This window comes from Hyperoodon ampullatus, assembly GCF_949752795.1.
Source record: "Hyperoodon ampullatus genome assembly, chromosome: 2".
Taxonomy (NCBI): Eukaryota; Metazoa; Chordata; class Mammalia; order Artiodactyla; family Ziphiidae; genus Hyperoodon; species Hyperoodon ampullatus.
In genome coordinates this window covers 39977122-39998460 of record NC_136915.1, presented here as the reverse complement: position 1 = coordinate 39998460, position 21339 = coordinate 39977122, and the positions used below count along the sequence as shown (strand labels likewise).

At 54.2% G+C, this 21339-nt stretch overlaps 1 protein-coding gene across 1 annotated transcript; it reads left to right on the top strand.

The window, feature by feature from the left end:
• Window positions 1-7582: 7582 nt before the first annotated feature.
• TAL1 (TAL bHLH transcription factor 1, erythroid differentiation factor) lies at window positions 7583-19289 on the top strand (the record flags this gene model as incomplete). Its single annotated transcript, XM_079728500.1, has 4 exons — window positions 7583-7766; window positions 13074-13511; window positions 14831-14925; window positions 18835-19289. Exons 2-4 carry the CDS (start codon window positions 13075-13077, stop codon window positions 19287-19289), a joined length of 987 nt encoding a protein of 328 aa, XP_079584626.1. The 5' UTR covers window positions 7583-7766; window position 13074.
• Between the last annotated feature and the right edge of the window lie 2050 nt (window positions 19290-21339).

The following is a 21339-nucleotide window of genomic DNA, read 5'->3' as shown; positions in this document are numbered from 1 at the left end:
CTCCCCTTCCCTTTCCACCTTCCTTTCCATCACCCACCCCCTCACCCTGGCCCAGAACAACTGACAGACCAGCTTATAACTCTCTATCAGGTCTGACTTGTTAGAAATATGACAAGGGAACCGAGGTGTCTGTTGGTATGGGTACCTGTGGGGGAACTGGAGTTCTCAGTGAGAGTCGGAGCAGAGACCAAAAAAAGAGGAAGGAGGCAAAGATGAGAAGTAGATTAAGACAGAGACAGAGAGTGAGGACCAGAGGCAGGAAAAAGAGCAGACCCAGCGAGAGAAACAGACAGAGACGGAGAGCGCAAGCTTGAGATAGAGGTGGCAGAGATGAGAGGCAGAGTGAAAGAAATGATAAGAGATAAAAGGGAGAGAGGGATCCTGTGGTCCTCTCACCCCATTACATTCCCTATTACAGATGGGGAAACTGAGGGTCGGAGGGAATGACACTACTTCCTGGCAGATGTCTCTGTCACTTTTCTAAACACCATTCATTTAGTTCCTCTCGTGTCCCCAGATACGTACGAATGCCTCCTGTGCTGGCCCTGAGCAGCACGAGTTGGACTGTAGTGGAGGGTTCACGGGGATGCTCATCAGAAGAGCAAGAGATGAGAGGAAATATCCATGCAGGATTGACCAGGGAAGGCTCCCTGGACAAGATACGATTGAAACTGGGCCACAAAAAAAGGTTTATAAATGACTTTATTGAGGCATGAGTTATGTACAATAAAACACATCCAGTTTGAGTGTACAATTTCTTGAGTTTTGACATGCATACACTTATATAATCACCACCACAATCAAGATATAGAATATTTTCATTACCCAGAAAGTTCCCTTGTGCATTTTGCTGTCATTTTCCCTCTCCCACCACCCCGATCTGAGCTCCGTCATATTATAGATTAGCTTTGCCTTTTCCAGAGTTCCCTATAGGTGGAATCAGACACTAATATGCTCTTTTGTGTCTGGCCTCTTTCACCGAGCATAATGTTTTTGAGATTCCATATTCTTGCATGTATCGTAGTTTGGTTCTTTTTTTATTGCTGTGTGGTATTCTATTGCATGAATGTACCACAGTTTATCCATTCACCTGTTGCTGGGCATTTGGATTGTTTCCAGATTTTAGCTATTATGCATAAGACTGCTATGAAGATTTATGTACAAGAGGTCCTGTGGATATATGTTTTTCAATTCTCCCAAGTCAGTGTATGTTTATAAACTGCATGTTTATAAGGAACTGCTAAAGATCCACCAAAGTGGTTGAGTCATTTCTGCACTCCCTTCAACAATGTATGAGAATTCCAGTTGCTCCACATCCTCACCAGTACTTGGGATTGTCAGCCTTTTAAATTTTAACCATTTTAGTGAACGTATCATGGTATCTCATTGTAGTTTTAATTTGCATTTCCCAAATGCAAGTTTGCACATCTTCCCATGACATTTTGGCTATTTGTTTATCTTCTTTAGGGTCACAAGGGATTTAAACCAGGACATACCATGAGATTTTTAAGTAGTTCTCCCAATGTAGCAAATATTTCCTTATAGCCAACAGGAATGGAAAGGACATTGGGTCCAAGCTGACATGGGTAAGATGTTTCCTCACCTCTTAAGTTGGGGTCACATTAGCAGCCCAGCAGGGTTATTGTGGAGGATGAAGTAACCAACAGAGGCAGAAGCCAGGAGCAATGCAGGCACACACAGCAGGTGCTCAGCACATATAGTCCCCCTCATCGATCCAAGGATCCCACCCACAAGTATTTACATTACACAAGGGCCAGGGCCCCATCTGGGTGACCAGTAACAACTATTTGCTGGCCAGAGGGCTGGTGGCTGCACACATGTTCTTCTGTCCTTTTCTGACAGTTCTGGGAGCAAAATCATTGATGGCAGAGCTGTGTGGGGTTCTCGCCTTGTGAGGACAGACCCACTTAGGATCGGCTCTATAAGTCTGGGGAGCAGCTCTGGTCTTCTGGATGCTCCTGTACGAAGCATGGGTTAGGGAAAGGGAAATGGCTTCAAAACATTGGGAAGCACAGTGCTTTCAAAATACATTCAATTCTTTTACATTGGTCTTTGCGACACGAGGGTTGTAAACCAGAGCAGTGGTTCTCACAGTTTTGTGCTCATCAGAAATCACCTGGTTGTCCTGTTAGAACACAGATTTCTGGGCCTCACTCCCAGAGTTTCTGATTTAGCAGGCTTGGGGTGAGGCCTGAGAATTTGCTTTTCTAACAAGTTCCCAGGTGATGGTGATGGTCCCCTTTGAGAACAACTGAATTAGAGTGAAGTCCTTTCCATCCCTGAGCATTGTGATGGCAGCGCTGGGTTTGGCAGCACAGAGATGACTCTCCCCACATCTCAAGCTTGGAATTCTGGGCTCAGATGTGCTTACTGAGGGGGCAAAGTTCTTCCAGGAATGGAGACAGTGGTCATATGGAGGTAGAAGGGGGAAACAATGACATCTCAAATCAGAGTTTTTACTGTTAAAAATAATCCTAAGAACAGTATGATGTACAGACAATTATCATCTCCCTTCTACAGATGAGGAAAGTGAAACGCAGAGATTAAGTAACTTTCCTGGAAACATACAGCAGGCAAGTTGGGGAGCAGGGTGGGAACTCAGGGCTACCTGACTATTGTACTCATTCTGCCTCCCTAGGTGTGCAATCTGACTCCACCACCTACCAGCTGGGTGTTCTCTGCAAGTTGCTCAACTTCTCTGTGCCACAACTGGCTACCTACAATAATGGAGGTAATGGTAGTCCCTAGTCACTGGGTTGTTGTGAGGATTAACTGAAATTAATATTTATGAGGTGTTTAGGACAGCACCTGGCACATAGTACCACCATATACATGTACTGAAAACAAACCTGGCTGACCACAGCAGTGCACACACACTGCATCCCTCCAGGGGACAAGCTCTGGGGAGAAAGCTCAGAGATTGCCTAGGACGCAGAGACAGGGTAGGCAGAAACACTTGAAAAAAATTTAAAGCCTCGAATCTGGGGGAGAATCCGGCCTTTGGTGGGGGTAGGGGACAGGTCGGAGAGTGGCGACGACGCCCTCAGGCCCAAAGCCCCAAAGCCGGGCTAGGCTGTTCTCTCCAGGCTGCTGCCTCCAGGACCAGACTCCAGACGCACAAGTCTGGGTCCCCACGTCCCCTCCCCCTCGACATCCCCAGCCCAGGAGCTCCGGGTTTCCTGCCCCTCCGAGGCCCCTGCTTGGGGCGGGTGGAGGAGGGGTGGCATTTCCTGGCGGGGCCGTGGGCAGCGTCACTCGCTCCCGGACACTCGGACAGCGCGCTGATCGACAGGCACCAGACGCTATTTCGGGCGGCTCTCGGCTCAACGCGCAGTTTCCGTTTTTCCATCGACCGTCGGAAACGGGGAAAGGGGGGAGGGTGTAGACGTCACGAGCCCCCAACCCCAGGCAGGGAGTTGGGGGACAGGTCAGGATGGCTGCCAGACTATCAGAATCTGGAGCTTCGAGAATAGAGGGGGATGGGGAACATCACCTCCCCTCGTGTCTCTCTCTCCCCGCTGGGCAGGGCTGACAAAAGCCTTGCCTGTCCAACAGCCTGTAGGTGCCTCGAAGGCACCTAAACTCAAATTTAAAACCAAATGCAGAATCCCTCTCCGTTTCCCTTGGCTTCCAAGCCCCCATCACCTGGAATAACACTCCCATCTAGGCAAATACAGCCAGAAACCCAGAGGGTTCCTGGATTTCTCCTTCCCCCTCATCCCTCAAACCCAATTCTTATAAACCCGATTTTGTATCCTAAATACATGTCATCTGCATCTGCCTCTTGCCGTCTCTCCTGGCGACACCCTAGTCCACGCTCCAATCCCCCTTATTTGGACCACTGCATCGGCCTCAGAACTGGTATCCCCACCTCATTCCACCCCACATACCCCTTCTCCACCGTGCAGCCAAAGAGCTTTCTAGAAATGCAAAGCTGATCTTTTATAGGACGTTCCACACCCCCTCTAACCTAATGAACAAAATGGTGCCGCCCCCCCCCCCAAATTCTGTGAATTGTCCACAGCCTTGCTCCAACCAGTACTAGACTCTTCTCTATGCCTTTCATGAACCTCAAGCCCTTCTGTTCCAGCCCTTGGCTTACCTGGAAGGTTCTCAATGCTCACTCCTCTACCTACCCTCAGAACACACTCTCCGATCTCAGTCCAGGCATCAGTTCTCAGAGAAGCATTCCCTGGATGGGCTCTCCTTTTTTGGAGGGGCTCAGAGATGTGAAATGACTGGCCCAGTGGTGCCACAGCCCAAGGATGGCAGCGCTGGGCTTTGAACTCAGAATTATATTTAGTGATGCAACCAAGCAAAGACAACAGGGACCAGAGGAGAGAGAGATGAAAACCAACCCCCGTTGCAGAGAGACTTCAAGAAGGATAGAGCAGAAAGACTGAGTCTTGAAGGATGGATGTGAGAGGAGAGGGTGCGGTAAAGCAGAGGCTGACACAAAATGGAGGGTGAGTTGAATTTGATAGCAGTGGGTGATGTGTGGCTAGAGCCGCGGGGAGAGAGTATGAGATGGGGCTGAGCAAACCACAGAGGTCGGTCCCCTGAGTCCCTGCTGAGCAGTTGGTGTGGCTGGGCCAGGGGAGGCCTTGTGGCAAGTCCAGGAATTACACTCTTTTCCTCAGGACATGGGTAGCCCTTCTCCCATGGAATTCTGTAAAAGTTACCTGTATATACCCACATGGCATCCTGACTTCCACCAGAGAGCATGAGAGGAACAGAGGGAACAGGCTGCACTGGATTAACTGTATCTTCGCGGAGAGTTTCCTGATGGCCAAGGAGGGGCCAGACTCAGACTGCAGCCACACTCTGGGCTCAGTCCGTGAATTCTCAGGTGCCAAAAGGAGCTCAAAACCAGAGGTGCTAGAAGGACAAAGCAGCCTGGCATGGTGGATAGAGTTGTGGACTGGGAACTGGATAATTGAGTTTGGGTCTTGGCTTTTCCTCTAGGTCACTGTAAGCTTTGGTCAAGTCACATCTCCTCATGACCTAATTTCCTTCTCTATAAGGATAGACCAGAGCTCCTGTGTGCAAGTGCACATGATGTCATGCTGGGCTCCAGGCTGGTAAGTTTCCACAGATTATTGCCTTCACCACCTTTTAAAGATCATCTTATATAGTCCTCATAACAGCTCTCTGAGGTGAAACAGGTTTGGAACTAAGTGACTTATATTTATTTATTTATTTTTGGCTGCGTTGGGTCTTTGTTGCTGCATGGGGGCTTTCTCTAGCTGTGGCGAGCAGCACGGGCTTCTCCTTGCAGTGGCTTGTCTTGTTGCGGAGCATGGGCTCTAGGCACGTGGGCTTCAGTAGTCGTGCCTCGCCGGCTCTAGAGCACAGGCTCAGTAGTTGTGGTGCACGAGCTTAGTTGTTCCGTGGCATGTGGGATCTTCCCAGACCAGGGATCAAACCCGTGTCCTCTGCATTGGCAGGCGGATTCTCAACCACTGTGCCACCAGGGAAGTCCCTAAGTGACTTTGGGACTCCACCCTAAAAGAATGAGCCCAGATACCCTCCATGGGCTGAGCCCATTGCCTACCCCTCACTGAACCCAGATTTCTAGGACACAGTACAGATCTCAGCTCCTGCAGTGAGTTGAGCCCAGATCCATCCTCCAAGCCTAGGCTCTAGCTGGGCTCCAGAGGACTCTGGTGCCAGATTTCCCTCAAACCCAGGTTCTACCACTCACTAGATATGTGACACTGGGGAAGTTACTTTCTCTCTGCCTCAGTTTCCTCATCTGTAAACTGAATAATTGCACCAACCTCTTAGGACCGTTTATGAGAACGAAATGAGTTAATATTTGTACGGTGCTCAGAAGACTGCTTCAGTAGCGAGATTAAAATGTTAAATTATGAGGGGAGGGATGTTTCCCAGCTCTGGGCTCAGCCTGAAACTCAGGAGGATGGATATTTTAAACTCTTCGTTGACACCAGTTCTGCCTCCATAGACCTTTTGGGTGTGACCTCAGTCCCAACATTCAGGCAAGCAGGCTCCATTTTAGAACGGAAAAGAGCCAGGGTTGAAGGGGGTGAGAGTCTTGGGGAGCTGGGGAGCTTTCTGGGATAAGAGAAACTGCCCATTGAAATCCGGGTATCCAGGACACTGGTATGAATGAATGTCAGGGAAGGAAGGGTTGGATGTGATCATTTTGGTGTTGTGGTCTTGCTGGGGTGCGAGTCGTTGGAGAAATGTGTCTGGAAGGCCGAGGGACTGAGGTTGTGGGGAGCCCGGGTTCCCGAGAGGCCTCGGGATCAGTAATGAGGCTGGACCCGCCGGGTCCTAGACAGAGCGCCCGCCCAACTCTCTCCGTGGCGCATTACGGAGACGGTCCCAGAGCCGCGCAACCAGTCCCCACTCCCTCCGGTGAAATTGCCAAATTAAAATGAATCATTTGGCCCGTAATGGCCGAGGCGCTTATCGGGGGCGAGCGGACCCGCGGCAGTGCCTTATCTCCGCGGCACACACGGCCCCCGCGCGCCTCGGCCCATGCTAACGAGGCCTAGAACGTGAGCGGGATTAGAGCGCGGCGGTGGAGGAGCCGGGCGCGCCGCGGCGCGGAAGGGGGGGACTGGAGGGGGGGGCTGGGGGAGGGCTCGGCACTAAGGACCAGGCCTCAAAATGGCCACACGCGTACCCCCTTAGCGGCAAAACGTGAGCATTCTGGCCTTTTTCTAGGGTCAGGCAACCTGCAACCTCCCACGGAATCCCCCAGCCAGTTCCTCCCTCTTTTGCCCGCTCGCTGAAGAGGTTTCGCTCCTTTTCCCTGGGTTTCTTTCGATGGGGGGCATTTTCCACCGACGCCCTTGAGCTCGCCGCCGCCGCCGCCGCCCCTCCCGCCTCGGAGACTCTCTTCCTTCCTTCCCCTTTTCCTTACGCAATATACAGAAATGCGCGAGGCGGTGGTTGGTTTTCATTTCTCCTTGGTGGTTGTGTGCATGCGGTGGGATTGTGAGAGTGAGTGTGTGAGCTGTGGGCAGTGTTGACTTCTTGTGGTCTTCTAGGCGATAGGTTGTGTGTCCAAGTGTGATGGTGTTTGCCCTCTTTAGGGTGTAGATTTGAGTTCTCCGAGGCCCTTCTGCGTTTTCATCGTTGTATATAATTATGCTCGTTTGCCTTCTCGACATGTGTGTTGGGTCGCTTGGCCTTTGCGATTGTGTTTGTATGGTCTCGTTGTTGTGTCGGGCGTGTGTGATCCTGACTACGTTGGGTTGTGCGGCCCTGAGCGATTGCGTTTGATCGATTTCGTTGTGTCGTGCTGGACAATGTTTGGGCCTGACCGAGTCGGCTTGTGGGGCAGTGTTGGGTTGTGCTTACTTTGCTTCGCTTCTATGGGGCTGGACCGCGTGTGGCCCTGTCCGCACCGGGTTGTGTGCCTGTGTGCTGGTGTCCTTTGGAAGTGCGTTTGTAAATCGCTGGGGGGTGGAGGGGAGGGCGAGCGAGCGAGAGATGGATGCGCAAGTTGAGGAGGCGGCATGGGGGCGGGGAGAGGGATTTCACGTTTTATTCCAAATTATGATGTATTCGGAAGCCAGTGTTGGCTTGGATGAGCAGCCCGATCAGCGGCTGCTCTGTCCAGAGGCCACTCTGTGCCTCGGTGTTGGAGGGGTTGTTAGTGAGTGGGAGGCTCTTCCAGGCTGGAAGCTGAGCAGCGCTCGCGGAGGCCAGCGCCTTCAGGCCGGTAGCCGCCGGCTTCGGTTCCCGCCGCATTCAGGCTTCGTCCATTTCTGGTCAGTTTCGCGGGTACGGCCGCCGGGGTCTGCGGGAGAGGCCCGAAAAAGACAATGGGCGCATTCTCCAGGCCTCGCGCCTCGGGTGGGGACCTTCGGGATCATCTCCAAGGAACATTTTTCTACCCCCTCCCCGGGTGAGCGACATTCCCGCGTGGGTCAGGTACCCGTCACATCGATGACCGGGACCGGGCTTCATGGAGGGACGGGGTCAGTGCTGCCCTAGCTCCGAAAGAAAGGATTTTGTTTTGCCAGTTATTGTGGTTGCCAGTGTCATCATCATCACCACCACCGCCACCACTACTACCACCACCACCATCATCATCATCATCATCATATTTTAATTAAAATAATCGTCCAGGAGCGAAGCGGCTTGTCCTTTTTAGCTTCTTCGGGGCCATAACAAAGCAGCGCGGGTTTCCTCCCACCAGCGCTGTTTTTTAAATTGCTGGGTTTGTGGTAGGGAGAGAAAATGGAGAGAGGGACGAACACAGAGACTCCGTCCTAAAGCAAAAATTAAACCCGACCTCAGACACCGGGCATGACTGGATTCCTCCTTGTTCCCACACCTCCCCCCTCATTTGGATTAGAAGAGGAGAAAGAAAACCTCCCGCATTGGACTGAAACCGCAGGGAATAATTATTACTGTATTTCCACTAAAGCCGGGGCAAAAACGAGGTGGCCTTAGCAATTAATCCAAGACTTCGATGTGTGACCATCAACTGGACAATTTAGGCAAAACAAATTAAACAAACCTTCCGGAGGGAGGGGAAAAAAGGTGAACTAAATTTCACTACCGCTACCCCCTGGGAAGCAGTACTGGATTTATTTTTACCCTCCCTCCTTTCCTTGTTTATTGCTGAAAAGAATTACTAAAATTCTCCCCTTCTCGGATGATCTGAATACCGATAAATCGAAAATCTTGTGTAGGGATTGTTGAGGGAAAGGCGAGGGCCTTTCCTTTCTTTCTTTTTCCCTTTCTTTTCTTTTCCTTTCTTTCTTTTCCTCCTCTCCCTCTTCTTCTCCCCCCCGCCTTAATCTGTAGGAAGAAAAAAAGGGACCGGGATACATCAGATATCCCCCCACCCACCCCTTTCTCTCGGATCTGCGCCGTTCAGGCTGTATCCCTTCCCCTACGGGAAAGTAGCCTTTGGAATTGGGTTCTGGTTTCGCTTTGGGTTGGAGGTGGGCAGGTGAGAGTCATGGAGAGAATGGGGTCCTCAGAGATTCTGTCCCACCGACCAGGGTCTGAAGATTGGATCCCCCTTTTCGGACACACATCCCCCTACCCACCCATGCCAGGCTGCGGACGACTCCGCGCTGTGGCCACAGCTCCGGCCTGACTTCGGTTCCCGAGCCAACGGCGTAGACGAGTCTGCTTAGAAAACAAACGGCCACACTGAACCAGACATCCCGGTTGGAGGGTCCGATAACGTTCCGGGCAGTCTGCGGCGGGGTGGTTGTTGTTGGACTAGATAGTTATTCCTGATTGGTCAGGTGTAGGGTTCTTTTTTACGGGGGTGCGGGGGAGGCTTCAAACACCTGCAGGTTGGGGGCGGAAAGCTGCTGGCGATTCCCGGGGCGGGTTGGCGAGGACATGAGGTAATTCCCAGCCATTGACCCCCATTTCTCTCTCTCCCTCCCTCTCGCCCTCCCTCTTTCTCTCCACCCCCATCTTTCCTGGAAACTCGCTTTGGGCGCGGCAGACCGCCCAGGACCACACCGCGGCCTAACTGCCGGTCTCTCAGTGAGAGAGGGGGAAAGCAAAGACCCCCTTCCACAACCCGGACCTCGGCTCCCGCCCCTCTCCCGCCGGAGGAGGAGTGGAGATCCTATTCAGAGGGGCCGCTCTCTCTAAATATGCCCCAGGTGAGTTTTTGGGGAATAGTCCTGGTGGAAACAGTCCCCAGGAAGGCCTTGGGATCTGGCCTGAGGTGGGGAAAGCTTGGGACAGAGGACAGTCCAGTTTCAGACTGGGGAGGAGGAGGGGAGGACGAACCCAGAGCTGGGAATCCGGGATCTGACTCTGCCACTGACTGTGGCCTCTGTGCCACTGTGGCTTCCAGCAGGGCCCTTTCCTGGCTCTGGGTGAAAACAGCTAGTTGGACTTAGTCCCCCCCTCACCCAAGGTCCCCCTCTGTCCTGGTTCTGTGGACGTTTCACAGGGCTCATAACTTTGGGACGGCTATATCCGGATAGCGCAGGCTGTGTGCGCCCGGGGCTCTGGCAGGAAGAAGGCCGCAGCCATCCTGGCTAACGCAGTCCCAACTCGGGTGGGCCCAGGCTGGGGCCTAAGGCCTAGGGTGGGGCTGCGTTCAAACACCCCTCCACTCCAGTAGCAGCGGGAAAGTGGTTCTGTTCATGGGCGATTTTGGTTTGCGTGCAGGCTTGGGGCTCCCCCAGTGGGTCATGCGGGTGTGGATGCAGTATCAGGGACCAGAGGCTGTGTTTAAGGCGGTGGCTCTAGCCGGGGCATGGCGGAGGCTGTTTTCACATAAGAAATTTTCCTTGCTGGGAATTGGGAGCTGCCGGAGACCAGGTGCCTGCCCCCCAGGAGCTTTCGGGTTCCCCTGTCATGTTCAGACACACATGGAAGTTATCTGGCTGGCTGGCTGGCAACAGGAGATGAGCCTGTGTAGGGGGCTTCGAGCTGGGTCTTGGTTGCACAAAGAGGAGTTGTAATGGTCCAATAGTTTAGTGCTGTTCGGTTCGAAATCTGAAATCTTCTCACCCCCTTCTTCATTTTCCCTAATAAAAACAAATAAACATCACTCAGGCTTTCCTTTTAATAATCTTAACCAAAGCCAAGTGATGGGGTTTAGTCACCGACCACTGAAAGTGCTTGTGAGTTCTCTGGCAGCTTCCTCGAGAGCCTGACCCTCTGGCCTGGGTGATCCTGGTGGCAGATGAACTGGCAGGGTTTTCCTGAGGTCCTGGGAGGGGCGGGGAGAGGTTGACCACAGACCCCTGGGGACCAATCATAGGTTTGGTGGGGGGGCTCAGAGATACAGATATTTATAGGCGTGTGGAGAGGGCATTTGGGGCCAGAGTCAGCTCATCTGAAATACGTGCTCCCCCTGCCCCTCTGGGATCTGCACCTACTCAGAGTCTCGGAATTAATCAGAAGGTACAAATGTGTCATATGGAGAGCTTGAGCTCATTCTGGCAATTGCTGAGTGAACCGTTTGTCACTCGGTTAGGAGCTGGGACTTAAGCACGTGTCACTGGGCGCACAACGGTGCCTGGGGACAGTAAGGTAGGGAGCCAGCTCCTTGGGGCTTGTATGTTTTGCCAGAGGACGGTATATTTCTAATGCATTTCACTGTTGCAGGGGAGCCAGGAAGTCTCCAATGGTACACCTCTGGTGCATTTCTAGTGGCCGCAGTGTCTTGACGGTCGGTCCCATTCTGTGGATACAGACAGACCTATTGTTTCCACCATGAACATAAACTCGTTTCCAGTGAAGTGTTGCGGACCTACTGCCTTTGCAGCCAGGGTACACCAGGTCTGGGGGAATTTTGTCGTTTTGGGGCGCTGCCCGTGGGGCTGGCAGAGCTAGGGCAGGAGCTTAATCTGAATGGTGATTCTCCATCAGCTGTGTGTCCGGTGGCAATTGAGCTGAGCTCCTGAGGAGGTTTCAGAAGGTCCAGTCTCTCTTCTGGGGTGGCAGGATGGTTCCCAGGTTGACTCCAGTCCAGAGTGGTGCAGTGGCAGAATGGCTGCCAGGAATGATCAGATGGACTCTGCTTGGTGCTGAGTTGGATTTTTGTGTATTTGTTTTCTGTTACAAAATACGCCAATTATATAATTCCAACAGCAGAAACCTTATTTTGAACATCTGATGAAGCCTGTTGAGTTGATTATATTTTTATTGTTTTATGAAAACTCACAAGCATTTCCCCACTCTGGACACAGAGTCTCATACTTTTTCTGTTTTCATTCTTGCGGGGTGGGGTGTGTGTGTGTGGCGGGTTTTGGAAGAACTGGAGGGAGAGGTAGTGGGGAGTGGAGCCTCTGCCTGCGGTCACCCAGGAGTATGGTTGAGGAGGAGAGGACTGTCCTTGGCTGGAGGGGGGCGGGCTGGATATATGAGAGGGTGTATATGGGAGGATAACAAAGACAGCGAGACTGGAGTTCTAGTCCTGCTCTGGGGCAAACAGGCGAGTGTGACCTTGGGCAAGGTAGTCTCCTTGCTGGCCCAGTCTCCCAGTCTATAATAATGTTTATTGAGCATTTGCACAGTGCTTTTAAATGCATATATGAGGTACTCCTCCCACTTCCCAGAAGACAACACCGAGGTAGGAGAGGGGGGTGGGGGAGTGCTGGAGGAGTTCAGCAGCCATCATGACACCCCTTCGCCCCACACTCCTGGATGGGAGCCCAGACCCCTGGGGCCTCAGGAGCACCCTTTGAACGTTGGGGCTTCACACTGCCTCAGGCAGGCTTCCCTTCTAGACCCCACCTCACTTTTGAGTTCAGCTGAGCAGAAGCGGGGTATATATAGTGTATGGGGAGGTATGGCCGGGATCATCTTCCCTTCCTTATGTCCCATATCCAGTCCCGGGAGGAGTAAAAGTAAAGGGCCACTGGGGTTTCTGGCGGCTACACAGAATACAGGTGGATTTGCGGAGTGTAGACGGACGCCGCCCCCGCAGGGGTGAATATGTGTTGAAAGGGAGAGCTGGCTCCTCCGGATAATTCTCTGCCAGCTCTGATCCCTCTTGCACACACACACACACACACCAGGTTTTTGGGTGTATGTGTGTGGCGGTAGGCTGGGGGCAGGTATTGCTGAAAGGCAAGGGAGGTTCGAAAAGCACCCCACCTCCGCGCGACAGGTTCCCCGCCAAAACCAAAAGGGGGGCGGGAAGAACACGGTCGGGGATTTGTTCCCTCCTCTTCCCTTGCGGCCTGAGCAGGAGCACGGGGTGATATTTCTTTCTCGCCTCTTTCTACATTTCCTTCCTCCTCCCCCCCCCCCCCGTTTTTCTTTCGCTGGCTGTATTCCTTTTCTTCCAATGTCTTTGTCGTCCTTCTCCACCTCTGTCCTTTTGGCCCTCAGTCTCTGTCTCCCGGGCACCCTCCTCTCTTCTCCCAAACCAGAAGCCCCCTTTCCCTCCTGCCCCAGCACTGCGGGCGGGTGTGTGTCCACGTGGCGCTAAGTTTGTCCGCTTCTTCTCACGTTTCGGTGCGTGAGTTTCTCTCTGCCTTTTACCCCCTCCCGCACCCCCCGCTCCGATCCCACCCCACGTGGATGGGCTGGGGGCGGTGGTCAGAGCGGATGTCCGCTTGTCTGTCTGCCCGCAGGATGACGGAGCGGCCGCCGAGCGAGGCGGCACGCAGTGACCCCCCGCTAGAGGGACGGGACGCGGCCGAGGCCCGCATGGCCCCCCCGCACCTGGTCCTGCTGAACGGCGTCGCCAAGGAGACGAGCCGCGCGGCCCCGGCGGAGCCCCCGGTCATCGAGCTGGGCGCGCGCGGCGGCGGCCCGGGGGGCGGCCCCGCCGGTGGGGGCGGCGCCGCGCGAGACTTAAAGGGCCGCGACGCGGCGGCTGCCGAAGCGCGCCATCGGGTACCCACCACCGAGCTGTGCAGACCTCCTGGGCCCGCGCCCGCCTCGGCCCCCGCAGAGCTGCCCGGCGACGGCCGCATGGTGCAGTTGAGCCCGCCCGCGCTGGCGGCCCCCGCCGCCCCCGGCCGCGCGCTGCTCTACAGCCTCAGCCAGCCGCTGGCTTCTCTCGGCAGGTCAGGGCCGGCGGGAGGGGCGGGTGGGCAGGAGGCATGGGCGCCGGGGCTCTCCTTCCGCACGTCGGGAGCTGGCTGCCCTCCTCCCGGCGGGGCAGTGCGGCTGAGCGTGCGAAGAGAGGGGGAGAGGGGGACGTTTTACACCCGGGGTCGGAAAAGTCTTGCCTGGAGCCCCCGTGCAAGTGAGGAACGAGCCCTCTGCTAGTGTGTGTGTGTATGTGTGCGCACGCGGGGGGCGGTGTGCAGGTGCCTTGTTAACGCGGCGTGCTGGGAGCTTGGAAGCCGAAGAGGGGGAGTACCGGCATGTGGCTGGCTGTGAGCAGAAGCGCGCGCGGGGCGCTGCCTGGTGGTGGTGGTGGTGGGGTGGACAGGAGGAGTCTGAGTGTGAGTACCAGGAAGGAGTGTGTCTGAATGCGCTCCGCTGTGAAATTCTTCTGGAAGCTGCAGCCCTCGGTGGACAGGTAAGAGATGTGCATCTGAGGGTGCTTGCAAGAGGGCTCCCTCCTCTGAAACTCCCCGCCAGGGCCTGCCTGGGGAATGGATCCCTCCCTCCTCTCCCGAGCTCCTCTGCCCCTAGCTGCGATCTCTGGCCAGGACCTGTGCTCCCTTTGGTGTGAGGGTATCCATTTCCCTGCTGGGGCCACTGAGGTGGTGGAGAGCAGGAGGCACGGTTGGGGTGGGGACAGGAAGATGAGGCAGGGAGAGACAGTGGGGGGCAGTCGGTGAGTCTGTGGGACACTGGAGGAAGAAGCTACGGAGAGTCGAGTGGGTGATGGGTGGGCATGTCAGTGGGGCTGAGTCAGGGTTTCCTGTCTGTTGTCTGTCCTTGGGCCCCATGGGGCTGGAGTGAAGGTGGGGTGAAGTTGGGGGTAAGGGACAGGGTGCCCCCATGTGGTGCAGGAATTGCACACTGCCAGGTGTGAAGGCCGTGTCTGCCTGTGTGAGCACCTGTTTGGGAGCGGAGGTGTCTATGGATTGTGTGCTTGTATGTGGGGGGTGTATGTTCATTTGTGTGTTTGCTCCATGTGTTCACCATTAATTCTGTGTGTGTGTGTCTGAGTGTGTGTGTGTGTAGGGGTGTGTGGCCACCCTCCCCTTGTTTGTCTCACCACAGAGAGAGGCTGGGGGTGTTGTGTGTGTGTGTGTGTGTGTGTGTGTGTGTTTCATGCTCCTTCTATCCCCAGTTCCGATGTGAAGGGACCAGGGTTGCCCTTGTTTTTGGGGCGGGGGCTCAAGAACACGTGGGGAGGATCTGTATGGAGCCCCTCTCTCCCCTCCACCCACATGTGATCTTGTGATCTGCCTGCTCCCTCCCACAGTGGGTTCTTTGGGGAGCCAGATGCCTTCCCTATGTTTGCCACCAACAACCGAGTGAAGAGGAGACCCTCCCCTTATGAGATGGAGATTACTGATGGTGAGTCTACCCCCGCCCCACTTGTGTACTCACTCCCTCAAGCTGTTAGAACCCTGAAGGAGGGATCATCGGGGACTACTCCCTAGGTGTCTCACATAGATGGGCCGCTCTCTTGGAGCCAAGAGGAGCTGTCGAAGCCCTCGCCCTGTTGATCTGGGACTAGGGGAGGTCATGGGTGGGGCTGGGGGTTGCCACACTCACAGTCCTGGGAAGAGAGTGCGGACACACTGTGGCGCTTAGCCCAAACCTCCACGGTGAATTGTAGTCCCCACTCTAGCTCCATTCCTACAGTTGGTAAGGATCCCCCGGGAGGGCAGAAACACACAGCGTTTCTAAGCACCGACCCCCAGGGATTCTCTGTATCTCCTCCCAAGTCCTCTTTGGAGTCTGAAGTCTTCTCCCTGCCTGGAATTGCACCTTTAAGGGTCTTGTCCCAGGTCCCTGCAAAGTGGGGCCCTCTTGTCCCCTTTTCCACACTCTGAGCTGAGACTCGGAGTTCCCTTCCGGACATCATAGATTCTACCCTGTTTCCTCCCTCCCCCCCACCCCAAAGGCCTCAGCATTTTTTTTTTTTAAATTTTTTTTGCGATACGCGGGCCTCTCACTGCTGTGGCCTCTCCCGTTGCGGAGCACAGGCTCCGGACGCACAGGCTCAGCGGCCATGGCTCACGGGCCCAGCCGCTCCGCGGCATGTGGGATCCTCCCAGACTGGGGCATGAACCCGCGTCCCCTGCATCAGCAGGCGGACTCTCAACCACTGCGCCACCAGGGAAGCCCAGGCCTCAGCATTTTTAATGTGAACTACCTGAGTAGTCTTTGGCCCCGAACTTGGGGGAAGGAGTTGGATGAGCGGGAAATTTGGAGGACCCCCTCCCTCTTCCCAAGGTTGACTAGATGTAGTAGATGGGGCCCAGCACCAGGGGGCAGGAGAGCAGGCTCTTCAGAGCCGAGGGACTTCCTGGAGCTCCTGGTGCACGCCGGAGGCCTTGGAGCCAGACTGGGATTTCTGCAAGTTGCTGGTGGGAGGGATGTATATTGAGCTGGGGCTTCTGGAGGGGATCCCTCTGTGGTGTTCTGGAGAGGAGGCAAGCTAGCATCTGGATAAGGAACAGATCTCAAAAGACCCAGCCAGCCTGGGGCACAGGGGTGTAGGGCCGGGAGGGAAGGGCGTTGGAGTGTCAGTGCTGCTAGGTTAGAGACAGGAGGTGGGTGTACCAAACAGGAAGTAGGCAAGACCAGCCCTGAAGTTCCCCAGGGAAGAGGCATTTTCTACAAAGGTCAGAGACGACAGAAATCAGGCACAGAAGAAGGGGCAAGGGGTGAGGGTTTGGGGGGAGTGGGGGAGTGCAGGAGTGTAGAGAGGCGATTACCCATAAATGATGCCAATATTTACCAAGCACCTACTCTATGCCCTGCCAGCATGAGACAGAGGACATGGAGGGAGGTACAGACTCAGGAAAGAGGAAGGTGTGGAGAGGTGGGTGGTTCTCTGGAAAGGACCAGAGAGGAATAGACAGAAATGGAGGTGAAGGGAAGGGTGGAGGGGTGCTGGATATGCCCACAGGATTTTGAAATCAGAGATTTAACCGAAAAGAGTCCATAAAAGTGGAGCTAACACAAGGTCTAAAGCCAGGACTTGATGTGCATTCCTGTTGCTGAACTTCTCTGGGCCTCGGTTTTCTCATTTGTAATGTAGGGAGAATAATAGCTTCCTCACGGGTTGTTGAAGGAACGCAATGGGGTAAAGTGCTTTTAGGGCCTGGCTTGGGGTAGGCACGGCTTCTGGAGTCTGTGTAGCTCTAGCTGTGACAGCAGCCATAATGCCTCTCTCCCCACCTAGGAGCTCCCTCAAGATCAGCCAGCTTCAGCCACAGAGCAGTGGTCCTCCTGATGGCACAGCTGAGGGACTCCCCTCTGTCTGTCCTGGAGGCCGGAGAACAGCAAGTTATTTCCTGAGGCACCCAGGGTAGGACTGCCCAGCAGGTGTGCTGTATTTTTCCCAGCCTGGGTCTGGCCTTTGGCAAAGAGTCAGCTGGGCTGGGGCCTGCTGGGGTTTGGAAAGATAGCTTCTGAAGCACTGTGGGCAGAGGATGAGTGATTCTCCCTGGGGGAAACATGGGGTGTGTGTGTGTGTGTGTGTGTGTAAGACCGGCGTGTATATGTGTAAGACAGAGATGATTAAGAGGGAAGTGTCGGCGCGGATGAGCTGGGTTGCAGAGGCGAGGTCTGCCTCCGTCCTGGCCGCCGTCTCCCTAGCTGTGAAATGAGCAATGGGTCTTAGGTGATGTCTTCTCTCCTACCCAGCTTTCCACGTTCTGAGATCCGGTTCCAGGGTCATCAGAAGAGGGCAAGCAACCATCCCAGTACTGGCAGTTCCTTCAGTGCTCAGAGTTTCCTGAGGACTGCCAGGAGCTGGCTCTGTGCCTCAGGGTTGCGGAAGGAAGCGGCCGCCTCAGCCCAGGAGCCTGGGAGCACTAACGGGGTGCTCCTCGGCCTTTCCTGGCTTTGGGAATCCCAGGTCACGCTTGGACATTTAGTGCAGTGCTTTGTATACTGTAGATGCTCGATACATGCACGCTGGTGTCTGCCCCTGCTCTGCAAGTCTTAGTACATGAGCGCTAGTGAATACTGTTCTAGTCTGTGATCAGTGCAGTGTAGACACGGGGAGACGGAGGCAGCCCTCAGACACCTGCCTAGAGCCTCAGGCCATGCCTGTGCATGGCTGTCTCTCCACTCCTCTCCTGGGGGAGACAGCCCGCAGTGTAGGTCATTTCCCCACCACTCTCTGCTCTCTCCTCCATTCCGTACCTGCCAGCATGATCAGTTAGCAGATATTTATTAAGCTCCTACCTACTCTGTGCTTCCATCACCCTTAGAATAAAATCCCTGCATCTTACCGCAGGGCCCTATGGGATCTGGACTCAGCCTACTCTGATCTTACCCACACTAATCTATCCGGGCTGGCTTCAGCCATTTTCCAGCTCAGGGCATGTACACATGCCCTTCCAACTTCCCTTCCTGTGTCTGGCTGGCTCTTCTTCGGCCTTAAGTTCTTCCCTTATAGATGTCACCTCCTCCGAAAGGCTGTCCCCAACCACCTCAGGTAAACATGGCAGCTCCTTTCCATCTTTCGTTTACATTCAGCTTCCTGTTTGTTTGTTATTTGTTTGCTGATTGTTCATCATCTGTCATCCCCATTAACATGTAAGCTCCACGAGGGCAGGGACTCTGTGCACCTTTATTCCTTAATGCCTAATTGTCAGTAAATAACTGATGAATGGATAATAATAGCTAACATTTATTGAATGTTTCATCAGAGCCAGGCATTATCTTAAGTACTTTAACTGTATTAGTTGTTAGATTCACAAGACAATCTTACGACTTGAGTTACTAGTATTATCTCCATTTTACAGGTGATGATGCTAAGGCACAGAGAGTTCATGTAATTTGCCCAGAGTTACTGTCTAGGGAGTAACAGTCAGGAATTGAACCCAGACAGTCTGGCTCCAGAGTTTAATCTTTCTAACTAGTGCCATATGGCCTCTTAGCACAAGTGAATGAATGAATGAATGAATAATATATGGTTCCTGTCCTCAAATGTCTCACAGCTCAGAGAGGGGGACAAACATGGAAACATACAGTGATGATCAAGAGTGATGGAGATCACAGGATTATAGGGCCATGGTGGTTGGTTAGATCTGTCTTGAGGGGTTGAGGGAAGTTCTCAGAGAGGAGGAAACAGATTAACAGGGTTTGGAAGGGCAAGTAAAGAGTTTTCTGAGTAAAAGGAAAGAGGGCATTCTAGGTTTCCCAAGTTTCCAGGTGGATGGCTTCTCCGCTTCCCCACAGGAGAAGATGCCCTGGGGGATCCCCGACCCACTGTCCTAACCCTTGTCCTCCTACCTCCAGGTCCCCACACCAAAGTCGTGCGGCGCATCTTCACCAACAGCCGGGAGCGATGGCGGCAGCAGAATGTGAACGGGGCCTTCGCTGAGCTCCGCAAGCTGATCCCCACGCATCCCCCAGACAAGAAGCTCAGCAAGAATGAGATCCTCCGCCTGGCCATGAAGTACATCAACTTCCTGGCCAAGCTGCTCAATGACCAGGAGGAGGAGGGCAGCCAGCGGGCCAAACCTGGCAAGGACCCTGCAGTGGGGGCTGGTGGAGGGGGTGGTGGTGGAGGGGGCGCTGCACCTCCAGATGACCTCCTGCAGGACGTGCTGTCCCCGAACTCCAGCTGTGGCAGCTCCCTGGACGGGGCAGCCAGCCCGGACAGCTACACGGAAGAGCCGGCACCCAAGCACACGGCCCGCAGCCTCCATCCTGCCATGCTGCCCGCCGCGGATGGAGCCGGCCCTCGGTGATGGGTCTGGGGCCACCCAGGACCAGCCAGGAGGGTGCCCTCAGGCCACGGGCACCATGGGCTTTAGGGCAGGTGGGATGAGGATTGGGCAGCTCTGAAGCAGGGCATGGACTTTTGATGAGCTTTCCTTGATGTCTGAACTGTGGGAAGTCCCAGCTGCCTCTGGGGCTGGCTTTCCTGTTTCCTGCCTCAGTAGGAGAACAGAAAAACGGAGCAAAGTGGTAGGTACTTTTTATGAAGATGGCACGGTCTTCCCCCTTTTCCAAATCCCTAAGACTTCTCAAGTAAGAGGCTGGAGTGGCATTGCTTTTGGCCTGGCACATAGGAGCCCTGTCTTGGCTGAGACCTGGGGTTGTCAGCTCTCTCCTGAGGCGTCCGGCAGCCTCTGCCTTGCCTTTAGCCCCTCCCAAGCTCTCTGGGGTGGCTTTTGTGGCCACACTATCCAAATATACAGGTACCCAATAGCTGCCCATTTCTTGAGCCCCATCTTCACCCAGGCCCCTGTTGGTCCATCCAGCATGCCAGTGCTGCAGAGAGTCACAAGCCTCGAGGTGCCTTCTTCAGGGCCTGGTTGAAGAAGACAGCCAGTGGACAGCCTGCTCTCGACTAGCTGGGCCAGAGGGTCAGAAACCCAGAAGCCCTTACTTCTTGCCCTGGGGATCGAAGCTCTGCTTTCTCCCCACTGAGACTTGCCTTCCTCATCCTTGTGGCTGTGGGGACTGAGTCTGCGGCTGTGAGCGTGCCCTGTGAGCTTTGTTCGAAGGCAGACAAAGGAGAAATGATGAGAGTGAAATTGAGCAAGAGCTATTTGGGGCACGTGGGCTTCAAATCGTGGTGGTGTCTCAGAGCTACCTGCCTGCGTCCTCAGCGACACGTCGCTGTTCATGCAGGGAGCAGATGCCAGTGTGCTGATCGGTGTGTGTTGGTGCTGAGAGTAGACATGCGGCCCCATCTCGTGTTCTCCTAGCTCCTCAGAGGGGCCTCCCTGCTGCAGGATGTCTGTTTGCTGATGGTCTGGTCTGTGTCCTGAAACGGAATCGACAACAAACCCTGTCCTATGAATTCCTGGCATTTGGGATTTTGCTTGACTTCAGGTATTTGTGGGATCTCTAGGTCTTGATATGACCCAGGATCTAGCCCCACTTCTAGGGCCCGGGGAGCCCAGTGAGAGACCAAGCCCTGGCAGAGACCCAAACACATTGACATTCACTTAGCAGAACCTTCGGCATCCCTGAGTGCACAAATTTTGGTCATCAAGGGTGTGTATGGGAGGCTGGCGTGATGCGGTAGGAGTGCTCCCCACCCAAAGTTGTACATGATGTTTTTGTAAATCAAATCCTTATCTTCACCTTTTAAAGAAATACTGCCACAAGTCCCTTGGTAAAGTGGAGAATCCTTTTGTAGAGTGGACTGCTGCCCCCTCCTTGATCTCCCGTGTCAATCCAGATGGTGGGACATGGTTTTCTTAAGGCGAGGCCTGCCTGTGAGCCACATCCCAAGCCCCTGGAACAAACTGCACACAAGTCCTACATACCTGTCATTGTGCCCTCAAGTCACCCCAGCCGGCTCTGACCAGGCTCTGCCTTTGAGGTCAGAGGGAAAACAATGCTCTGACTTTGCCCTGTCCATAGCAATGTGGAAGAACCATCGCTGCGGCTGTCGGGAAAGGCCCTCACACCTTACGGGCTCCAGCCTGGTGGCTCGCCTTCACCATGGCAGGACCTTGGGGACAGCCACATGCCCGTGGGGAATGATCCCTACTCTCCTCCCCTTCCTTTTAAGTTGCGAGAGGTCCAGTTCGTGGGGGTGGGAGCAACATGGTTAACCCTTGTAGCACTCGCTCCGTCCCATTTCAGCGCCTCCCCCAATCATATTTTGATGAACATTAGGATTCATTCCTTTCTGATAATTGGAAGCTCCTGTGAAAAATCCCATCTGTCTAAAGATGGAGCACCTGTTCTAGGTCCTAAGACTGTGTTTGCTTCCGGTGGGTTAATTCGACCTGGGAGTGAAAAGTGGCCACGGTGAGCATAGGTGGATGGGTTTTAGGA